The sequence below is a fragment of the Myotis brandtii genome, unplaced genomic scaffold (assembly GCF_000412655.1).
Source record: "Myotis brandtii unplaced genomic scaffold, ASM41265v1 scaffold478, whole genome shotgun sequence".
NCBI classification, from domain to species: Eukaryota; Metazoa; Chordata; class Mammalia; order Chiroptera; family Vespertilionidae; genus Myotis; species Myotis brandtii.
Genome location: NW_005368264.1, coordinates 490,840 through 510,567, shown reverse-complemented (window position 1 = coordinate 510,567; position 19,728 = coordinate 490,840). Strand labels below are relative to the sequence as shown.

At 40.6% G+C, this 19,728-nt stretch overlaps 1 protein-coding gene across 1 annotated transcript in view; it reads right to left on the bottom strand.

Moving 5' to 3' along the window:
• Positions 1-10,800, bottom strand: part of C7 (complement component 7) — a 47,776-nt gene extending 36,976 nt beyond the window's left edge. The window contains exons 1-3 of the mRNA XM_005875989.2: positions 10,657-10,800; positions 4,945-5,000; positions 2,948-3,023 (exon numbers count right to left, since the gene is read on the bottom strand). Coding sequence (XP_005876051.1) covers positions 2,948-3,023; positions 4,945-5,000; positions 10,657-10,662 — 138 coding nt within the window. The 5' untranslated portion in view covers positions 10,663-10,800. The remainder of the gene's footprint in view (positions 1-2,947; positions 3,024-4,944; positions 5,001-10,656) is intronic.
• Between the last annotated feature and the right edge of the window lie 8,928 nt (positions 10,801-19,728).

Sequence of the window (19,728 nt, the reverse complement as noted above, 5' to 3'; positions counted from 1 at the left end):
GGAGGGAAAAATTTAGAAAATCATCAAGCAAATTGAGAAACAACTAATCATCCTAAAATGCAACAATGAACATGTATCCAATGTTTAAACAAAAAAGAAAGATCTACAAAACCCTTTCCCTCCCCAAAGGTGCATCATCAAAGCCTCTTCCTATACTCAGCTCTTCCCCATTAATAAAAATGAGTAAAATTTGACATTCCAGAGCATGTAACCTTGAGTAAAGACCAACAGGGAAAACCAGATATGTTGAGTCTATTCATCCATCTTAAACTGGTTAGAAGTGGGGATTTCTTGGGACAAAGCGTCACAGGAATGTGATATGAACTCTGAGCAGTTTTACATCAGCCTGGGCCTGGCTCTGGCATTTCTCAGTGGGGAATGGAACTCAGTACAGTTTCTTTATTATTATTATTATATTTTTATTGATTTCAGAGAGAGAGGAAGCGAGAGGGAGAGATAGAAACATCAATGATGGTAGAATCAGTGATCAGCTGCCTCCTGCACGCCCCCAACTGGGGATCGAGCCTGCAACCTGGGCATGTGCCCTGACCAAGAATCGTGACCTTAGTTCATAGGTTAACACTCAACCACTGAGCTACACAAGCTGGGCTCAGTACAGTTTCTTAATAAGTTTTTAGTTTCTTTATTTAATTGATGAAGACACCTCTCATGTGTGGCTGATTAATTTGTCATTCTCTGAAGTTCAAAGCATGGATTGTGTTGTTGTACAAGTGATGTTTTCCCTCCCTGTCTGTCAGGAGGACCTTGATGACTGCCTACGCTCAGCAGTCTCATTCTCACCTGTCAGATTCTGATCTTATGACCCCTTTTTAATTTTCACTTGTCTCTTTCTGGATGAAAATTTTGATTGTATAAGCTAGGATGTATCCATTGCATCATGACCTTCTCTCAACGAGAAAAAATTGCTAATATGAAAAATACCTTCTATCTACTTCTATTTAGTGCTCTTTCTTAACATTTTTTAAATTATAAAAATGTTTTCTGTGGTAGGTGTTTGCCTGATGTTCGCCTTGTTATTCATGTATTTTTTTGCCTATAATCAGAGTTGTCATCTATTACATTTGCCAGAAGCCAAATTCTGCAATTGTGTAAGTTATTTTGTAAATACCACTCACAGAGGTACTAAATAAATGCTTGAAGAAAATGATGATTATGATGATGCTTCAAAATTATGTTCTGCAATATGTTTCTGTTGTTCTAATAACTTAAAAAATAAATTTTAAATACATATTTTTATCCAACCAGCACTTCTTCTAAAATAGTTTACAAATATCGAATAATATTGTGCACCTGAAACTATTAGAATGTTACATGTCAATAATATTTCAATGAAAAATATTTGAACATTCAAATGTTCAGAAACTTTAAAACAAATATTATAGCCCTGGCTGGTTTGGCTCAGTGGATAGAGCATCAGCCTGTGAACGGAAGGGTCCCAGGTTCAGTTCCTGTCAAGGGCACATGCCCAGGTTGCAGGCTCGATCCCCAGTAGGGGGTGTGCAGGAGGCAGCTGATCAACGATTCTCTCTCATCATTAATGTTTCTCTCTCTCTCCCTCTCCCTTCTTTTCTAAAATCAATAAAAATATTTTTTAAAAAATAAAACAAACATTATATTTTTCAAATTCATCCTAAAGAATTATCAGAAAAGAGGATATATGCCTATGTATAAAAATGTTCATTAAATTTTTATTTATAATAATCAAAAATGTAAATAATCTAAAATATCAAATAATAGGAAAGTAGATAAATAAGTTTAATATATTTATATACAGCTATTAAAATTCATGCTGATATATATGCATAGCCCATGGACATAGACAATAGTGCGGAGAAGGACTGGGGTGGGGTGGGAGCTGGGTGGAGTGGGACAAAGGGGGAGGGAATGGAGCACATGTGTAATACTCTCAACAAAAAAATTCTTTTTTAATTTATGCTGACAGTATGTTAGGTTAAAATAGTAGAATACAAAACTATGATCAAATGATCTTAATTTTAAAAATCATAAACACACAGGAAGAAAACAAAAGAAATAACCAACGCTGTTATATGGGTTTCTTCTAAATGGTGGAATTATAAGTAGTGTTTTCTTTATGTATACTTTTCTGTTTTTTTCTCCAATGAGTAATTTATAATAAGAAAAAAAAAAGCATACATTTCTAGAAGGACTCTATAATCTCCAGAGCAGGTCTGGTCTTTTATTTGTATTAACTTAAAAATGGAACTTCAGGTGCACTTTCCCTCTGAGGAGCACGCCCGTGCCATTCCCCCACAGGCAGACACGTATCCCCCAACCTCTAAGGGACCCATGAGACTTGCAACCGGGGAGCAAGGGCGGCAGCAGCTCAAGTCGGGCTAACCCCCCTGAACCTCTCTCCAAGGCTCCTTTTCTTTGTTTAGCCCTTCCCTTTGGATAGCCACATCTCCCATACCCTTTTCCTTAAATAAATTCAATTTTCTTTTAAAAAATGGAACTTGAAAACATTGCAAAATGTTTGACTTTTTATGGTCATCCACTACTTGCTAGGCAAAACGAAGTGGTAATTTTGCCACTTGTTAGTGTTTATTTCAAATAAGAAGACAAGTTGAATCCATTAAACTTGAATCGGGTTTTGAATTGTCTACTGACTTCATTTCATGCTCTTCTTGTTTCTCTAGTAGCTCAGGAATTAGTGAGCTGCTTTTCATGGTTAGCCTATGTGTATTTCTGGTAAAATTCAGAAAAGTCCTGTGAGGAAAAGCTAGAATGCAGACATTACTTTATTACAATATTAATTATTATACAAGTTATACTTCTTTTCCTTTAAAATGACTAATTGCATTTCAAGAAACATAAAAAATAGCATTCAAACGTGAATGCCCTTTTGTCCACGCCTCAGCGATTTCAGCAGATAAGCAATAAATACAAAGTTTCTACATGGGCCCACCTGAGACTTGGTGCAGCCATTGCATTCTGACCAAGGGCCGAAGGAACCCCACTGGCAATTGACGGGAGAAGAGGCACTGTCCAGCGGTTCATCAACGCAGGTGGGAAGGTAAGAGAGAGGGGACACAGAGAACAGTCAAAAACAGTCAAAAATTGCTTCACAAATTTACTTCCAAAGAGCAACCAAAAGTATCCCAAAATATATTTTGTAAATCTGTAAAAGGGACCCACTTTTTGAGAGATTAACATTTGTTAAACATCTATCATGTACCGGGCACTTGGAAACACTACAGTTGTAGACATATTAAAAGAGATAGGTCACTAACCATTGACAAAGGGGAAGACAAAGACACAGATGCATCAACAAGTGATCACAGTACAATAATACAACCGTAACCCGTGATGCAATAAATCCAATCTAAAAGATTTCCCAATAGGAATGTGTACAGGATAATGTTATGGAAATAGAGATAGGGGAGTGGTCAGAGTCAGGAGGGATAAGTGAGAACATCTGGGAGGAAGGTACTGTAGCCTTTGGAAGGATTCTGAGTGACATATGAAAAAGTTACTCAAAACCTCTCGAACCCGGGAGACCAGGAGTTCTAGAAAGACCCTGGGAGAGTGGGATACTGAAGACGAGCAAGGGCTAAATGGACAGGAATTCACTTTTAAATGCTCCCCTGTTCATTTAGGTCCCTTCTTAAGCCCACACCCATAGAGGGGACATCCGAGCCTAAACAAGCGCACTCAAAATATGTGGAAATGGAGAGTTGGCGCTCACACCATGCTTAACTCCAGCTGCGTGGAGGTCCCATGGCTTAGCCCTCAGACATTCCCCTCGCAAAGGGTGAAGGAATGGAGACTCCCGATTTCTGGATTTTGAGCACATTTCTAGCCTTGAAAACACCTGCGGGTGACCTGCCTCCTCTTCGGGCCCTGGGTGACCTTGACAGTCAGGAGCCGGTGCTGCAGTGTGTGTGTCTCGGGTGCTTTGATGGAGCCAACCTTGATAACGTGTGGTCTTGATGTGGCACCAAGGGTCCCAATGCCTTAGAATTATTGACCCTCAAACAATGTGAACTTGCTGTGTTCCTATCTGGGGTCCCAGGGACAGGCTCAGCCTCCCCCACAGCGCGAGGCTTAGGGAGGGGAGCGTGCTCGGCCTCACCTCCTCTGGGCTCCCGCTGCGCCCTGTCCAGGCCTCTGGCAGAGGGAGCCCCGAGCATGTGTGTATGGAAATCAACTGTTTCCAGTTCCCAATCACACAGCCGACGCGCAGTGCTGCCCGGGCCCCAGTCACCAGCACGGCGCCTGACACATATTCTGATAGTTTCCTAGTAAACTGACCTGGTCCCGTCCTGCCAAACTGACCGTGAAAGCAAAACAAGGCTGTGGGTAAATGAGCCCGCCGTTCTCCAGGCCTCGAGGGCCACTAAAACTATGTCTGCAAAGACTCTCGACCAGGGGTCCTCAAACTTTTTAAACAGGGGGCCAGTTCACTGTCCCTCAGACCGTTGGAGGGCCGGACTATAGTTTAAAAAAAACTATGAACAAATTCCTATGCACACTGCACATATCTTATTTTGAAGTAAAAAAACAAAACGGGAACAAATACAGTATTTGTATTTGCATGTGGCCCGCGGGCCGTAGTTTGAGGACCCCTGCCGACCTTTAAAATCCAAAGAATGTTTTGCAATGCCTACATTTAAAGATCAAATTCTGCTCTGGACTGTGTAAGGCAGCTGCGATTCTCCGAAAGGGGGTAAAACCACAGCTGGGACAGGCAGAAAACCTTGAGGTATTTTTCATCTGCAGGCTTCTTCCTTGCAGCAAGTAAAATAAGAATAAAACAAGCTTTTGCTATCATTGCCTTTTCTCACGATGTGGAAAGATACAGCATTGAAGAGAAACATGCTCAGGCTGCACTAAAACATTTCCTAAAAACAAAAACAAAAAACAATTTTAATTATTTCCACACACAATCCAAACAATTCTCACCTTGAAAAAACTGGTAACTCTGCTATAAATCCCACCAAGATGAAGAAACTTATAGCCTGGAGGGAAATAAAAGCATTATTTTCATTTGCATTTCTTAAATGAGTTGAAAACCAATTCATTTGTACAAGTCAAGATTTGTGATTTAGGAATATAAAGTGAAAGGACCAGGGAGAAGGCTTGGTGACTCTACTTGTCTTTTAAGTTTCCATTTGAAATAAGAGTCGAATATAATTCTGTTAAGCTCACCTCCTACTGTTCATTTGTGTGTTTGTATTTTTATTTATTTCAGAGAGAAAGGGAAAGAGACAGAGAGATAAAAGCATCAATGATGAGAGAGAATCATTGATTAATTGCCTCCTGCACACCCGCCCCCTAACTGGAAATAGAACCGGGACCTCCTAACTCATAGGTCGATGCTCAACCACTGGGCCACACCGGCTGGGCCTACTCTTCATTTCTGTAAAAACAACTAGGGGATGGGTGATGTCATGGACAAATAAATAATGCTCACTGGAGTTAAATTGTCCCAAGCATTTCTGTAAGGTCCCATCATCTTTTAGTTCCTTTCTCCACTGTCCTTCTCTCTAAGTTCTGCACCCATGAGGACACCCAGAGAGGAAAGGCCTGGAAGAAAGAGCAGAGCTGAGAGCGGAGGAGTTAAAGGGAAATAAGCTTCATAAACGAAGACTCAGGGGTTGAGACACGTCCCTGGCTAGGGAGGCGGTGATGTGCGTCGCACTCCTTAGTTCGGTGGGTGGCTCCTGCGGTCTCTGAAGAGCCTCGGAGGCCTCTGACCCCTCCTTACCTGCAACACCAGCCAGGTGTGGGGGTCTGACAGGTGACAGAATTGTGTGTAGAATGTAATTACATTTTGTTTGAAAAATCAAATGTGTATTGAAAAACCTATGAAGAAGTATAACAGGATAAAAGTTTATTTCCGGTTGTAAAATCATAGGTGATTTTTATTATCTTACTTTTACTTTTAAGTATCTTCCTACATTACCTGACAACTGAAGGTGTAGGGCATATAAATCAAATCTTTACTGGAGATGCTCAAAGAACATCAAATGCATTCAATTCATAACCCAGAATAAACGTCTTTAAAATCATCCGAGCCCTCAGGCTAACAGGCCAGTATTCTTCCTCTTCTGCCCCAAACCTCTCTTCTCTCAGTGTCGCTGTGGAGTGGCTTCCCAACCTTTTTTCCAGACTCTCCCACTCCCCTCCGAGATCCCCTGTCCTCATATTAGTTATCTCCCCTCGGTTATAAAATCCTTCTTGCCTGCCTCTGTCTTTTAAACTTGCACAAATCCTTCAGCCTCTTATTCTCACCAGCACAACCAAGGAGCTGTGGGCCACATGGAAATGAGCAAACAATGGTGGGGGAGCTAGGACACTTCCTGAGTTTCCAACAGACACATGAAGCATATAATGGAAAGCAACACCTTCGAAAGGTTTTATTTGTTAATTATAAACAACATGTTTCTCTTTCCTTTCTCAACACGTCTCTCAGCTCCCATTTTTCCTGCCCGGGGGAAAGCCTATATCAGAGCTGTGTTAGTCACTCCCAGGCATTAGCAAATTTTTAGAAAATAAAATTCTGGAACAAGTTAACAGTCATATTTCAATTTATCATCTGATTTCAAATGTCTCTCCTGCTCCCAGTTCCTGGATGCTCATGACAGGGGAGGGGTGTTCTCCGGCTTCTCTCCCGCTTCCCTCCCCGAAGCTGCCTCTTATCTTCTTCCAAGTCAGAGCAGCAGGAGTGAAAGAGGAAAGAGCCAAAAAGGACATTTTTTAAAAATTATTATTAAATGTATTGGGGTGCCCTAGCCCGATTGGCTCGGTGGATAGAGTGGCGGCCTGAGGACTGAAGGGTCCCAGGTTTGATTCCACTCAAGGGCACATGTCTGGGTTGTGGGCTCTGTCCCTCAGTGGGGGGCATGCAGGAGGCAGCTGATCAATGGTTCTCTCTCATCACTAATGTTTCTATTTCTCTCTCCCTCTCCCTTCCTCTCTGAAATCAATAAAAATATATTTTTAAAAATGTATGGGGGTGACATTGCTTGACTCATTCAGCAGGACTCTGGTGATGGTAAACCAGAGTGTGTTGGATGATTGATGCCAATTCTTTATCTCTCACAGAGTTTTTGTGGTTCTTTGGATGCCCCCCACCCACCCATTGGGGATCTACAACTACTCTTCTCTTGCTGAAATGACTCATCTTTTTGTCTCACTCCTGACTCTCACCAGAGCCCTACCCACACTGATGCTGTCCGTTTCATCGCTTTATCTGGCAGACAGTCCCTCGGGCAGAGCATCTGACAACACAAAGGCCCACGTCTAGTCCATGGGATACTGTGGCACATTCTGTTCTCTCAAACCCTGATGTCCGGGTGCAACTGATCCTGCTGTGTCGATTTGTCCTGCTAAAGGCAGGCCAGTCAACCAGCCTATGCCCTTAGATATTCTCACATGTGAGAAAGGTCATTCTCTATCCCCAAAGGGACACAATCTTGCATACTCTTGAGGATGGAGATGGCCACGGGACACTGGACAGGTTTAGGGCTTTTCTCTCTGTAATACTGTATTGAATGTCAACATTCCACCATAACATGTGGGGCACTGAGCACCTGCTCATGGCCTTTGACTCCCAGCCAAATCAGGCATCATGCACACATCATTTTTAACACTCTATTATTACATGCATTTTTTAAAATTTTCAAGTACATTTTAGGGATTTTTTTTTTCATCAGAAGTGCCTTTGATACCACCTTCCCCATGTACAAACTCCTTATTCTAGCCCATGAAGATCAGCTTACTACAAAGCCAGTTCTGTTCATGAGTTATGCAAGCTGAATCTAATAACCAAAATAATTTCTTAAGAATTTGCTAGCTGGATACCTGAAAATGAAGCCGCTATCATATCTTGCCTTTGGAAAGACTATCTTATCAAAGGGGCAAGGTAGAATAATCACAAATTAATAAACAGTCACATTAATGACAGACAGACATACATCTGGGTTGACTCTATAAAAGAATTGCTTAGTTGAAAAGATATGGTGTCCCCCTTGGTTTGGCTCAGTGGAGAGCATCAGCCTGTACTGAAGGGTCCTGAGTTCCATTCCTGTCAAGGGCACAGGCCCGGCTTGCGGGCTTGATGCCCAGTGGGGGGCGTGCAAGAGGCAGCCAATCAATGATTCTCTCTCATCATTGATGTTTCTATCTTTCTCTCCCTCTTTCTCTCTGAAATAAATAAAAATACATTTAAAAAAAGAAGAACTGGTGTCTCCTGTATCATCTTTCATTTAAAAAAAAAAAGATATGGTGTCTTCATACTGTGTGATACCGCTAAGCTGGAACTACATTTCCCAGAATTCTCTTCTCTTCTTTCTGAATAAAAATTAGTGCTACCTCCTTTTTCTAATATGTTCCAGCTGCAATTTCTTCTGTCTTCCATGCTTCTGATTTCTTCAGGTTTGGTCATTTGAGTTTGTCTATTGAGCCATGAGCCAATTCGGGGTAAAAAATAAAATATTAATTTTTCTAGAATACTGGGTTCCAATATCCAAAATTTTTTAAATAGGAAATTAATTCATTGGAATTTCCTAATTAATATCTTGATCAATGAATTTCGAACATAGAACATCATACAAATGAAGAAGTTAGATTTCAAAATCAATTTACTTACATCTGTATTTGCAACATTTCTAACAATATAGAAATGCACAATGGTAAAATAATATGATTGAATACTTTGTAATCATTAGAAGGATGTTATAGGTTCCAATGACAAAAGAACGTGCTTATGATATAATGAGTAAAAATATTCAGATAGTGTGATAGCAATTTAATAAAGTATATTTTGTACATATTCCTATAAAAGTCTGAAAAGATTAAAATGTGGTTATTAACTGGGTGGAGAAATAATAGATATTATCTTCTTTTTGAATTTATTTTTCCCAATAAGGTAGTATTGTAATCTGTAAAAGGACATGTTTTTTTAAAGACACAGTATCATTGATAGAAGACAGCTGCTAATACCAGATCAGCTCTGGGTGTAGTGAAAACGTAGAGGCCCTGACCTGAGACATCAATGTGCCTGAGGAGCCCGTGAGAATCATGCTGTAGATTCACTGACCCCAGGTTCATCTCAGTCCAGGGAAGACAGAGTGAAAGGCTGGACCACAGCCGGATTAGAGGGAAGCCCTTCCTGCTCTGAAATCCTGAAACACTTCAGAACCAAGTTATCTCCCAACCAAGGGATACAGAGAGAACCAAAGAGATGCTGGGAGCCTCCCTCTGAATTTAGTTCACATGAATGGAGCGGGTGGGGGACGAAAGCATACTCCCCCTTAAACGGCCAGACCTGGGAATCATCTTTGCCGTTGTCTTCATAACCCAAGTTTTTCTTCTCTGAAACATATCACAAAAGTATTCCCTTCAGGTTTCATGTAAAAATATGAACATCTACTTTGAAATAGAGAGCCCTGCATGCAATGTTCAAAAAAAATAATTTCTCTATTTTTAATCAGCCAATTGAAGGAGAAATGTATATTTATTATCATGGTAGAATAATACTGTAATAATCAATGAGAGTGGACAAATTTTTAAGTACAAAACAATTATTAAGATGTCTCATTACAAAATAAATAAGGAAATTGGTTGATGGTTAACACAAATATTAGGGCTAGATGGCCCTAAGAAAAGCATCATTATTTTTGAGCTAACAAATGTTCTAATATTTTTTTTCTTTTTATTGAATTTATTGGGGTGACACTGGTTAAATTTTAAAATAAAAATACAAGACAGGGTAATAAACATTAGATTATATCATAATTCTAATTTTGTAGGGTTACTTGGTGCCCTAGTAATTGTGATTTGTGTTTAATTTGAATTATTTCATTTTGTGCATGAGTCATTCAAGACCCATGTCTTACTCCTCCAACCACACTGGAAACTGAACATAGATTCAATATCACAAATGGACAGCATAGCAACCACAAAGGCCATCTTAGCAGCTGACAGGACTAAGAAATTATTGTTTCAGCATTATTATGTGGAATTTTTAACATTAAATACCAAAATTTTCAATAATAAAATTGTGGTAGCAATTTCAAGTTATTTTTGCATCCCAGAAATATAGTTTATGACAGTGTTTGCTGTCTTTGGTCCTGTCTTTGGTTGAATAGCAACTTCTTTTTTATCATCTGGCCATTTTGCATTGGGCCAGCATGTGTATTTGCTAAACCTTTAGTTTCATTTCAACTACCTGCACCTTCCAAGTCACAATGCTAACCCCCTAAAGCCCAAGTCTCTGAACTCTTTGTTTTTTATAAAGCTCTTAGGTAAATCAGACTACGGGGTGCCCATTGCTCAGCTCCAAATCAAACACACAAAAATACACTGGAGGGAATTTTTCCTTAAGAAAAAACAATAGTACCAGTGTATTTCTTAGAGGCTTTCTCAGGACTTTCATAAACATTGTCTCCAATTTCGGATTCCCACCCCTGAACCAATACTTTAACTGCAGGATAAGAAAAAGGAATTCACTTTAGCGGAACTGTTAAATATTTAAGTAAGAATTTAAAAAGTCACCCTCATCGTTACTATTTCCCATGTCCTCTCCTTATTTGAGTTATTTCCATTTAGCCTTCCTTATCCTCATTTGAGATAGCTGTGTTTACAAAAGTAATGAAATAATTCTCTTACCTCCATGTTGGGGAGCACATTCAGGGCGGAAGAGAGGGTGAAAGTTTCTGCTGAGCGCCTGGGCAGCTCACCAGCTGAGGAGCCCAGCAGTCTGCATCCTCCTGGCTCTGCCTGGGGCTTTGCTTGGCTCTCTTATATAGAGGGAGGGTTCCTGAGACTCAGCTCCCACCCCAACCAGATCCTCTAGGGATTGGCCTGCCCCGTGACTAGTCTGTGTCTTCAAGCCAGATGCATCTTATCAATCCACACAGCCAACTGGGACTGTTTGGAAGTGTAGCTATGAAGAAACACCTATAAATCAAGAAAGGCAGAGAATGTTCTCAGGTCAATGTTTAAGTGATTTTCAACCACAGGAGGCTGTGTAAGATAAGGAATAAGCCTTCATCCTGTCTCAATCTATTAAACCAGCTATTTTCTTTCTTTTTTTTAAAATATATTTTATTGATCCTTCCACAAAGAGGAAGGGAGAGGGACAGAGAGCCAGAAACATCGATGAGAGAGAAACATCGATCAGCCGCCTCCTGCACACTCCCCACTGGAGATGTGCCCGCAACCAAGGCACGTGCCCTTGACCGGAATCGAACCTGGGACCCCCAAGTCCGCAGGCTGACGCTCCATCCACTGAGCCAAACCAGTTAGGGCCCAGCTATTTTCTTAAAAAATATATATATATTTTTATTGTTGATAATATTACAAATATCTCCCATTTCCCCCTTCTTTCCCCCCCTCCTCCCAGTCCCTACCCACCCCTCATATTTTCACTAACCTATTGTCCATGACCATGGGCTATGCATATATAATAAAACCCTAATATGCAAATTGACCGAATGGCTAAACAACCGGTCGCTATGATGCACACTGACCACTGGGGGCAGATGCTGAACACAGGAGCTGCCCCCTGGTGGTCAGTGTGCTCCCACAGGGGGAGCACCGCTCAGCCAGAAGACTGGGCTCACTGCTGGCAAGCGCAGCAGCGGTGGTGCAAGCCTCTCCTACCTCCGCAGTAGCGCTAAGGATGTCCAACTGCCAGCTTAGGCCTGCTCCCCATGGAGCTGTCATTCAGACATCCCCCAAGGGCTCCAGGACTGTGAGAAGGTGCAGGCCGGGCTGAGGGACCCCCCCTGAGTGCACAAATTTTGTGCACCGGGCCTCTAGTAAGTAGATAAATTCTTTGGTTTATCTCTTCTTATCCCCCCAACCCCACATCGAGGTATGTCAGTCTGTTCCATGCCTCCATGTTAATATATTTTTATTGATTTCAGAGAGGAAGGAAGAGGGAGAGAGCGATATAGAAATATCAATTATAAGAAAAAATCATTAATCAGCTGCCTCCTGCACACCCCCTACTGGGGATTGAGCCCAAAAGCTGGTCATGTGCCCTGACTGGGAATCAAACTGTGATCTCCTAGTATAGGTCAATGCTCACTGAGGGACACTGGTTAGGCCTAAACCAGCTATTTTCAACCTTTTTTTTTTTTTTTTTATCTCAGGGCACATATAAACTAATTATTAAAATTCTGCAGCACACCAAAAAATATATTTTTTCCCATCTGACAAAAAAATAGGAATAATTTTGATTCATTCACATCAAACGTCTATTGTGTTGGCTGTTGTCATTTTTTTACTTGACAACCTAAGGGAAAAGACATCAGTGCTTCTGACTAAATAGGTATTGCATGTTTTAAAAATTTTTACAGCACATTGGCTGAAAATCGCTGTACTAAACTCAGTGAATGTTTTCATGGTGTGTTTTTTTTTAAGGATTTATAGACCAGATTTAGAGACTAAACACTTTGTGGGAGAAAAGATCTAAATGCAATTCTGTCACTCCAAAGGTAAATGGAACATTCTGGAGAGAAGACCACACTATATATATATGGCCTAAAACAATATGATACCCAACCCTTCATGCTTGACTTTCATAGCATGATCAAAAAGAACATCATTTTTTTTTTTTTGGCAAACATATTTAAAGGCATCACTAATCTTCCTAAGAACTTCCCTTAATCCTTTGATATCCAGATCACTTCGTTGGAAAAGTCTTATCATGGTTATCATCCTTGTCCATTTTCTCTTCTTCGGTTGTTGCCTTGTCTTTTTCTGCCAGATCCTCATTTTCCTTGGCTTGGCATTGATTCTAGCAGTTCTTCAATATCACTGTCATTGATTTCATAAAACACTGTTTTTGGTAAGACTTTTAGGTTTTCTATGAAGTTGAGCTACAGTTTTCTTTGCATTAGGGGACTATGAGTAGGAGACATAAGTGTTAAGTGGGAGAAAACATCCAATGTAGGGCTGAAAATGTAGAAATCTTTGGGAGGAAACATCTTGGAATGGGTTATAGGTAAAGCCATGGGCCTGAGCAAACAATTGAAGTCATGTAGACTGATCAAATATAAAACCACAAGAAATGCTCCTATTCAGGGAGCAAAGAAGATGAAGAAAAGCTAAAAAGGAGAGAGAAAGGTTACTGAGGAGAAAGAAAATGAAGACAATGCATGTCAAGCCAACTGAGGAGAATCTCAAAACGAGGTCTGTCAACAATGACAAGCACCATTTGGAGGTCAAGGAGACAGAGTACTGATGAAGACCACACCACCCGGCAACTCAAACATTGTGGCTGAACTGAGGGCATATTTCTGACATAGTCTCTGCTCCAGGCCTTGCAAAATAATGTTGAGGTTAAGTAAGTGTAAGAGATTGTATAAATTATAGAGCAGAGTTTCTCGGCAGCCGGATTACTGACCTTTTGGGACTGATAGCTCTTTGCTGGTGGAGGGAGTGGAGAGGGAGCTGTGCTGTTAATCAGAGGACATCCAGCAGGTCTCTGGTCTCTACCCACTACATGACAGTAATGCCCTCCCCAGTCATGACAATCAAAACCCTGTCCAGCCCTGGCCATTTTAGCTCAGTGGTTAGAGCGTCGGCCCACAGACATAAGCTTCTTGGGTTCAATTCCCAGTCAAAGGCACATACCTCGGTTGCAGGCTCGATCCCTGGCCTAGGTCAGGGCTGAAGAGGAAGGCAACCAATCAATGTGTCTCTCTCATATCTATGTTTCTCTCTCTCCCACTCCTTCCTTCCTTCCACTCTCTTTAAAAATCAATGGAAAAATATCCTCGGGTGAGGATTTTAAAAAATAATAACAAAAAAAGAATATGTCCAGACATTGCCAAACATCCCCTGGGGACAAAAATCACACACACACACCCTCCTTTGAGAAGCAGTGGAATAATGTCTACTCCTAGCAAATGCCCAGCCTTACAGTCACAAAGCACAGTGCACAATGCATTACAAATTAAACGTTCTGAGAGTTCTACCCAACTAATACTTCTTCTTAACTGTTTTCAAACCAGAGTTTCCCAAATTCATGTGACCACAGAACTTGCATTTCTAACAATCCCCAAAACTGGTATGTGACATGCTTTGGCAACTGGTGTCTGAACCAAAACTGAATGGGTAGAGGGGCAAAGCAGATTTCTGCCAGACGGGGAAGGTTCCACTAGAGCCCCTAGCCCTTTCCCCATCTCCTGCTATGACACACCCCCTTTTCCCCATCAGTCCTCACTCCCCTTGGTAGCACCTCAAAAGCCTTTAGCATCCCCAGACCCTAATAAAACTATTAGGCCGCTGATGACATGAAGGAGCTGTTGTGGCTCAACTAGGGGAGGTATTTGAAAACATTTTAACAAGCCTATTTCATTGACTAGCCACTTGGTTTTGTTCTGAGTTGCTCGAACAGATTCCATTGACTCTGGAGGCGGAGGAGAAATGAACTCACTGGGGAAGGATAAAGCCTCATTTTCTCTCTTCTGCTGAGACTGGTAAGGTCAGAATTGAAACCGTCTGGGGTTGGAGAAAGAAGCAACAGCACCCCCTAGTGGCAGGCGTACTCCAGTTCCTCGAGTAAAAGGAATAGCATTAGGCTCTGGAGTGAAACCACTTGAAAGCCCTGAGAAACATTGACTCTTCTTAGGCTCCAGATCACGTGCTTGTTAAGCTAATCAAGACTCCAGGTGGTATCTCTTTTTTCCACTAAAGTGTCACTGTGCGAACAGTGCAAAATGACTACTAGGCAATGCCTTATCCAAAGGAAGTTTTCAGCAAAATAATGATTGTTACATGTTTTATCATTACACCTAATAAGATTCTGCCCATCTCCGCTGGTGGCACTGCACTAAATACTGGAATCTGTGCATTCAAGCGCTGGCCTTCAGGTCTTCCTATGAATGCTGTTTAAGGTTTGATTAGAGTAAGAAATGCTTACGGGGCTTCACACTGCCCTTTTAGGCAGATGCCATGGCCCCTTACAGCCCTGCACAGGCCTTTGCCGGGGGTTCTGATGGCTGCAGAGGGCAAGGATCCAATTACCACCAGGAGGGGATTAGATGTTTTGTCATTTTGCTGTTATGGTTTTTCAATAGGGGCAGGCACTTGCTAAATTTAGGAGAAGGCCGGTTTGCTTGGGTTTCTAACTGGCATCTGGGTTTTTCCATTATCTGCAATGCGCATAGTAGCAGCAGCCTGCAAGTGCAAGATACATTTCATTTGGTTCACACTTGAATGAAGTCAAACAGCTCTGAGAAGGAAGACACAAAATGCAAAGTTTCCATGGTTCCCTGACTGCCTTAGGTAAAGCCTAGAGGAAGGGCAAATATCAAAAGGCGAGGTCATTTATTTATCCTACACTTTAAACTTCCGGTGCCTACAAACAAAGTTGGGTTTGTCTGTTTGTTTGATGTTGGCTGTTGTGTTTTTTTCAGATCAAGATTTCAGCATATTATAGCCCTAAAATAAAAATTAATCACTCTCAGATAATGTCCATCTATCCCATAATTTTAGGCTTTTCCTCCTTAAACTCCCTCTAACAGATATCGTTTGGTATCAGATTTATCGTTACATACCCCATGGCCCCCAAAAATAAAGCATGGGCGGTAGAAAGAACTCCCTCTAACAGATATCGTTTGGTATCAGATTTATTGTTACATCCCCATGGCCCCCAAAAATAAAGCATGGGCAGTAGAAAGAAGTAAAACCCTGAATTGTACAAACTCTTCAAATATTTGTAAAAAAAAAATTAAAAATCTTGGAAACAAGTGAAGAACAGCCACAAACACATAACTGGAAACTTCTTAAAGGAAAAAAAAAAATTCTAAAATTAAAAAAGGGTACTAATTTCTGTTTCACTAGTATACAAACATGCTCTAAAAGCAGACAGTCCAGGTTCAAGTCTTAGGCAAGTTGCTTAGCGACCTTTGATCCTTTTGCTTCCTTATCCAGAAAAATGGAAATAATATTAACTAACTTAGAGAGTTGTTTCATAAAATGAATCCAAGTAAAACAGTTAGCTCTGGGCCTGAGCTATAGTAAGCTTAGTTCAATAAATGTGAGCTATTGCGCAAAAGACTAGAAACAACCCGAATATTCATCAATCATGCATTGGTTAAGTCAATTATAGTATGCACATTATACAGTTCTAAAACATTGAAGTTTTCTATGCATTGATATGAAAATATTTGCAAAATACACTTTTAAGGAGAAAAAAAGAAAGCTACAGAATGGTAAGTTACTTTGGGGTTAAAAGGAGGAAGAATAAAAAAAATATATATTAATGTTTGTTTATATTTCCATGAAAGAACTCTGGAAGGATACCCAAGAAACTAATAAAAATTATAACCTGACTGGGGATGGGTGTGAGGACAGAGTGAGAAGGTTAAAACAGGATAAGTAGAAAAAGAGATGTGACTAAGACTTTTTACCTTGTAATGGTTTATCTTTTTAATACATTAGTGAACATATTACCTATTCAAAGGTAAAATTCGAAATTATTCCGTTTAAATTTGTTAGCTCTATTATTTTATTGCTCAGAGTGCAATGGAATAAGCATCCTAAAGATTCTCTGTGCTGTGCTTGCTTGTTCATTCATTTGTTTGGAGGAACTGGGGTTTATTGTAAGCAAATGCAACAACAGATTTCACTGAAGGCTTCACGGACGCCAGGTGGTCTGGATGCAAGGGAGACCGAGTGATTCATAGATCTTCACTCTAACACAGTTCCTAGGTTTTTATGTGACCATGTTTCCAAATGTACGTTCTTTCCTAGTGAGCATATAAGAAAAGAGCAGTAATTACATGCATTTAAATACACATGAAGTTGTGTTGAGTTATCCATTCTCATAAAGAGATCAGTGTCACTCTCCTCTTCTGTGCACGTGCTTCTTGGGAGAAATTGTGACTTGCCAGAAAGAGCATCAGGCAAGTCTTATCTCAAATCCAGGCCTTATCATTTACTATCTACGTTATTCTTTTAAGCCTCAATTTTCTTACTTAAAATAAAAATAATGAGGTAGAAAAGGGTAGAGGGGGGACAAATGGTGATGGAAGGAGACTTGACTTTGGGTGGTGAACACACAATACAGTATACAGATGATGTGTTATGGAATTGTGCACCTGAAATCTATTTAATGTTATTCACCAATGTCACCAGAAAAATTCAATAAAAATTAAAATTTAAAAATAATAATAAAGTTTGAAGTTAAAGAAAGCCATTTACTTTCCATGACTCACGAGTGCCATCTAGTGACCATGCAGGCACTTGACGAACAAGAGGCATTCCATCAAATTAAAATAGAGAAAATAAATTTTATTTTTATACTGTAAAACAAACAAAAAAAAGGAAACCTTTCTATAGGGTTTATGAAATCCAAGATATCTATACTGCAGTATCTTGAAAACATCTAGTTCTCCACACCCTCCACACCCATGAAGAATAAATGAGTTTTTCAAAAAATAGCATAAGCAAAGGTGAGCCAAAGAAAAACTTTAGCAAAATAGTTTATCCTAAGATATACCTCCAATGATACACACTTTGGGTGCCAAACTTTCTGAGAACAATAAAATCAGCTGGCAAACACTCAGTCCAGAATGAACCTGGTTAATAATTAATGAACAGCTATGTGACATTAGAGTCTTATGGCCTGGGAAGATGGTCACTGGGGAATTGAGTTATTTTAGTGATCTAAATTTACATGATCTAAAATGAGAACGTACAGACCTATCGAAGTGTCAAGATCCTTTTTCACATTGAAAGTTTATCAACCAGCACTGTGGTAGTGGTGGGACAGCTCACACTAAGGAGAAGGTCCAATTGACAGTTGCATTATTATAACTTTGACAAAAAGGGAAACCAAATATGTTGATTGTGGAGAAGCACAGGACTTGGTTGGAAAGTCTGTAAGGAGGATTCTCCGAAAGGTCGGAGGCCTCTAGGGGATTCTTGCTGAAGCCTGCAGACCCTGCCTTGACTTTTCCAAACAAGTCTGAGCCCCTGGGTGTTTTACTGGAATCTTTATGTTTAAACTTCAAACATCCTTGTTTTAAAGACACTACAGATACATGTGTTTTCTCAAGGATACTTACCCTGCTGATAGTATCTAGAGGTTAATTTCAGTTCAAGCTGTTGCTACAATAAAAGCCTAAGGAGGCAGGTGAACGGGGCTGTCTGGTTCCTTTAGCCAGGCAGTCCCTTAGCCCTCTCTTTCACAGAAACCTGTGTCAGAGTAATCATTCATCCATCACTCAGGGTCTGCTGCTCAGCCCTGGCAGTTGATAAATGTTTTTATTGCCAAAAAACATATTTCAAAACATGTGGCCTCAATTCAGGATGAAAGAAAGAGGGCACCTCATCTGCAGAACATTGAATACTTACTATAGAGTGGATAGAGATTGACGGCCTCTCTAATGGGGAAACCTCAAAATGGGAAGTAAACTTGCAAAACTGTCCAAACACAGGGAGTGACCTCTCTATTCACATGTGAAATTGAGCAATTGAATTGTATAAAATAGACCCATGCCCTAGCCCACTGGTCAGCAAACCGGCTCGCGAGCCACATGGGACTCTTTGGCCCCTTGAGTGTGGCTCTTCCACAAAATACCGACTTCTGCGCATGGGCCACGAAGTTTCAATCGCACTGTATGTGCGTGCCCGCACGTGGTATTTTGTGGAAGAGCCGCACTTAAGGGGCCAAAAAGCCGCATGTGACTCTCGAGCTGCAGTTTGCGGACCACTGCCCTAGCCGGCTGGGTTCAGTGGATAGAGCGTCAGCCTGCAGACTGAAGGGTCCCAGGTTTGATTCCAGTTAAGGGCATATGCCCAGTTGCAGGCTCAATCTCCAGTAGGGGGTGTGCAGGAGGCAGCCAATCAATGAGTCTCTTTCATCATTTATGTTTTTATCTCTCTCTTCCTCTCTGAAATCAACAAAAATATATTAAAAAAAAAAACAGACCCATGAAAATGGACATACTTGATGTTTTACCTGACGTGTATCTAAAATGGCCACCTCTCCTCCCCCCACAATAGGCCCTATATTTTTAGCCAATGTATGTTGAGGGACATATATGCTAATGGGATGGGCAAATACATACTAAATCAAGAGAATACTAAGTGATAAGGCACCTCTGAATCATTCTTGAGTCTTTCACTCATCTCACTGCCTCCCACACATAGTCAGTCAGGTTCTATAGAATATACCTCTGTTTATACCTCTCTTCATTATACCTACTGTCAGTGGATATTGAGGCCGTCCATATCATTTGCTCCCTTACCCCCTGTCTAGTTATTTGATTATTGGGATATAATTCACACATCATAAAATTTACCCTTTTAAACATTCACATGAGTGTGAAACCATCACCACCATCCAGAGTATGTTCATCATTTCCAAAAGAAATTCCATCCCCATTAGCAGTCAGTCTTCATGTTCCCTAGCTCCTGGAAACCACTAACCTACTTCCTGTCTCCGTGGATTGTGTCTTCTGGACATTTCATATAAATAGATCCATCCAATATGTTGGTTTTTGTGCCTGACTTCTTCACGTAGCATAATGTTTCCAAGATTCATCTATGTTATAGCATGTATAGGTACTTTATTCTTTTTTAAGGGAGAACAATATTCCATGGATAAACCACATTTTATTTATCCATTCATTAGCTGATGGACATTTGAATTGCTTTACTCTTTTGACTATTATATATAACTAGAGGCCCGGTGCACAAAAATTTGTGCATTCGGGG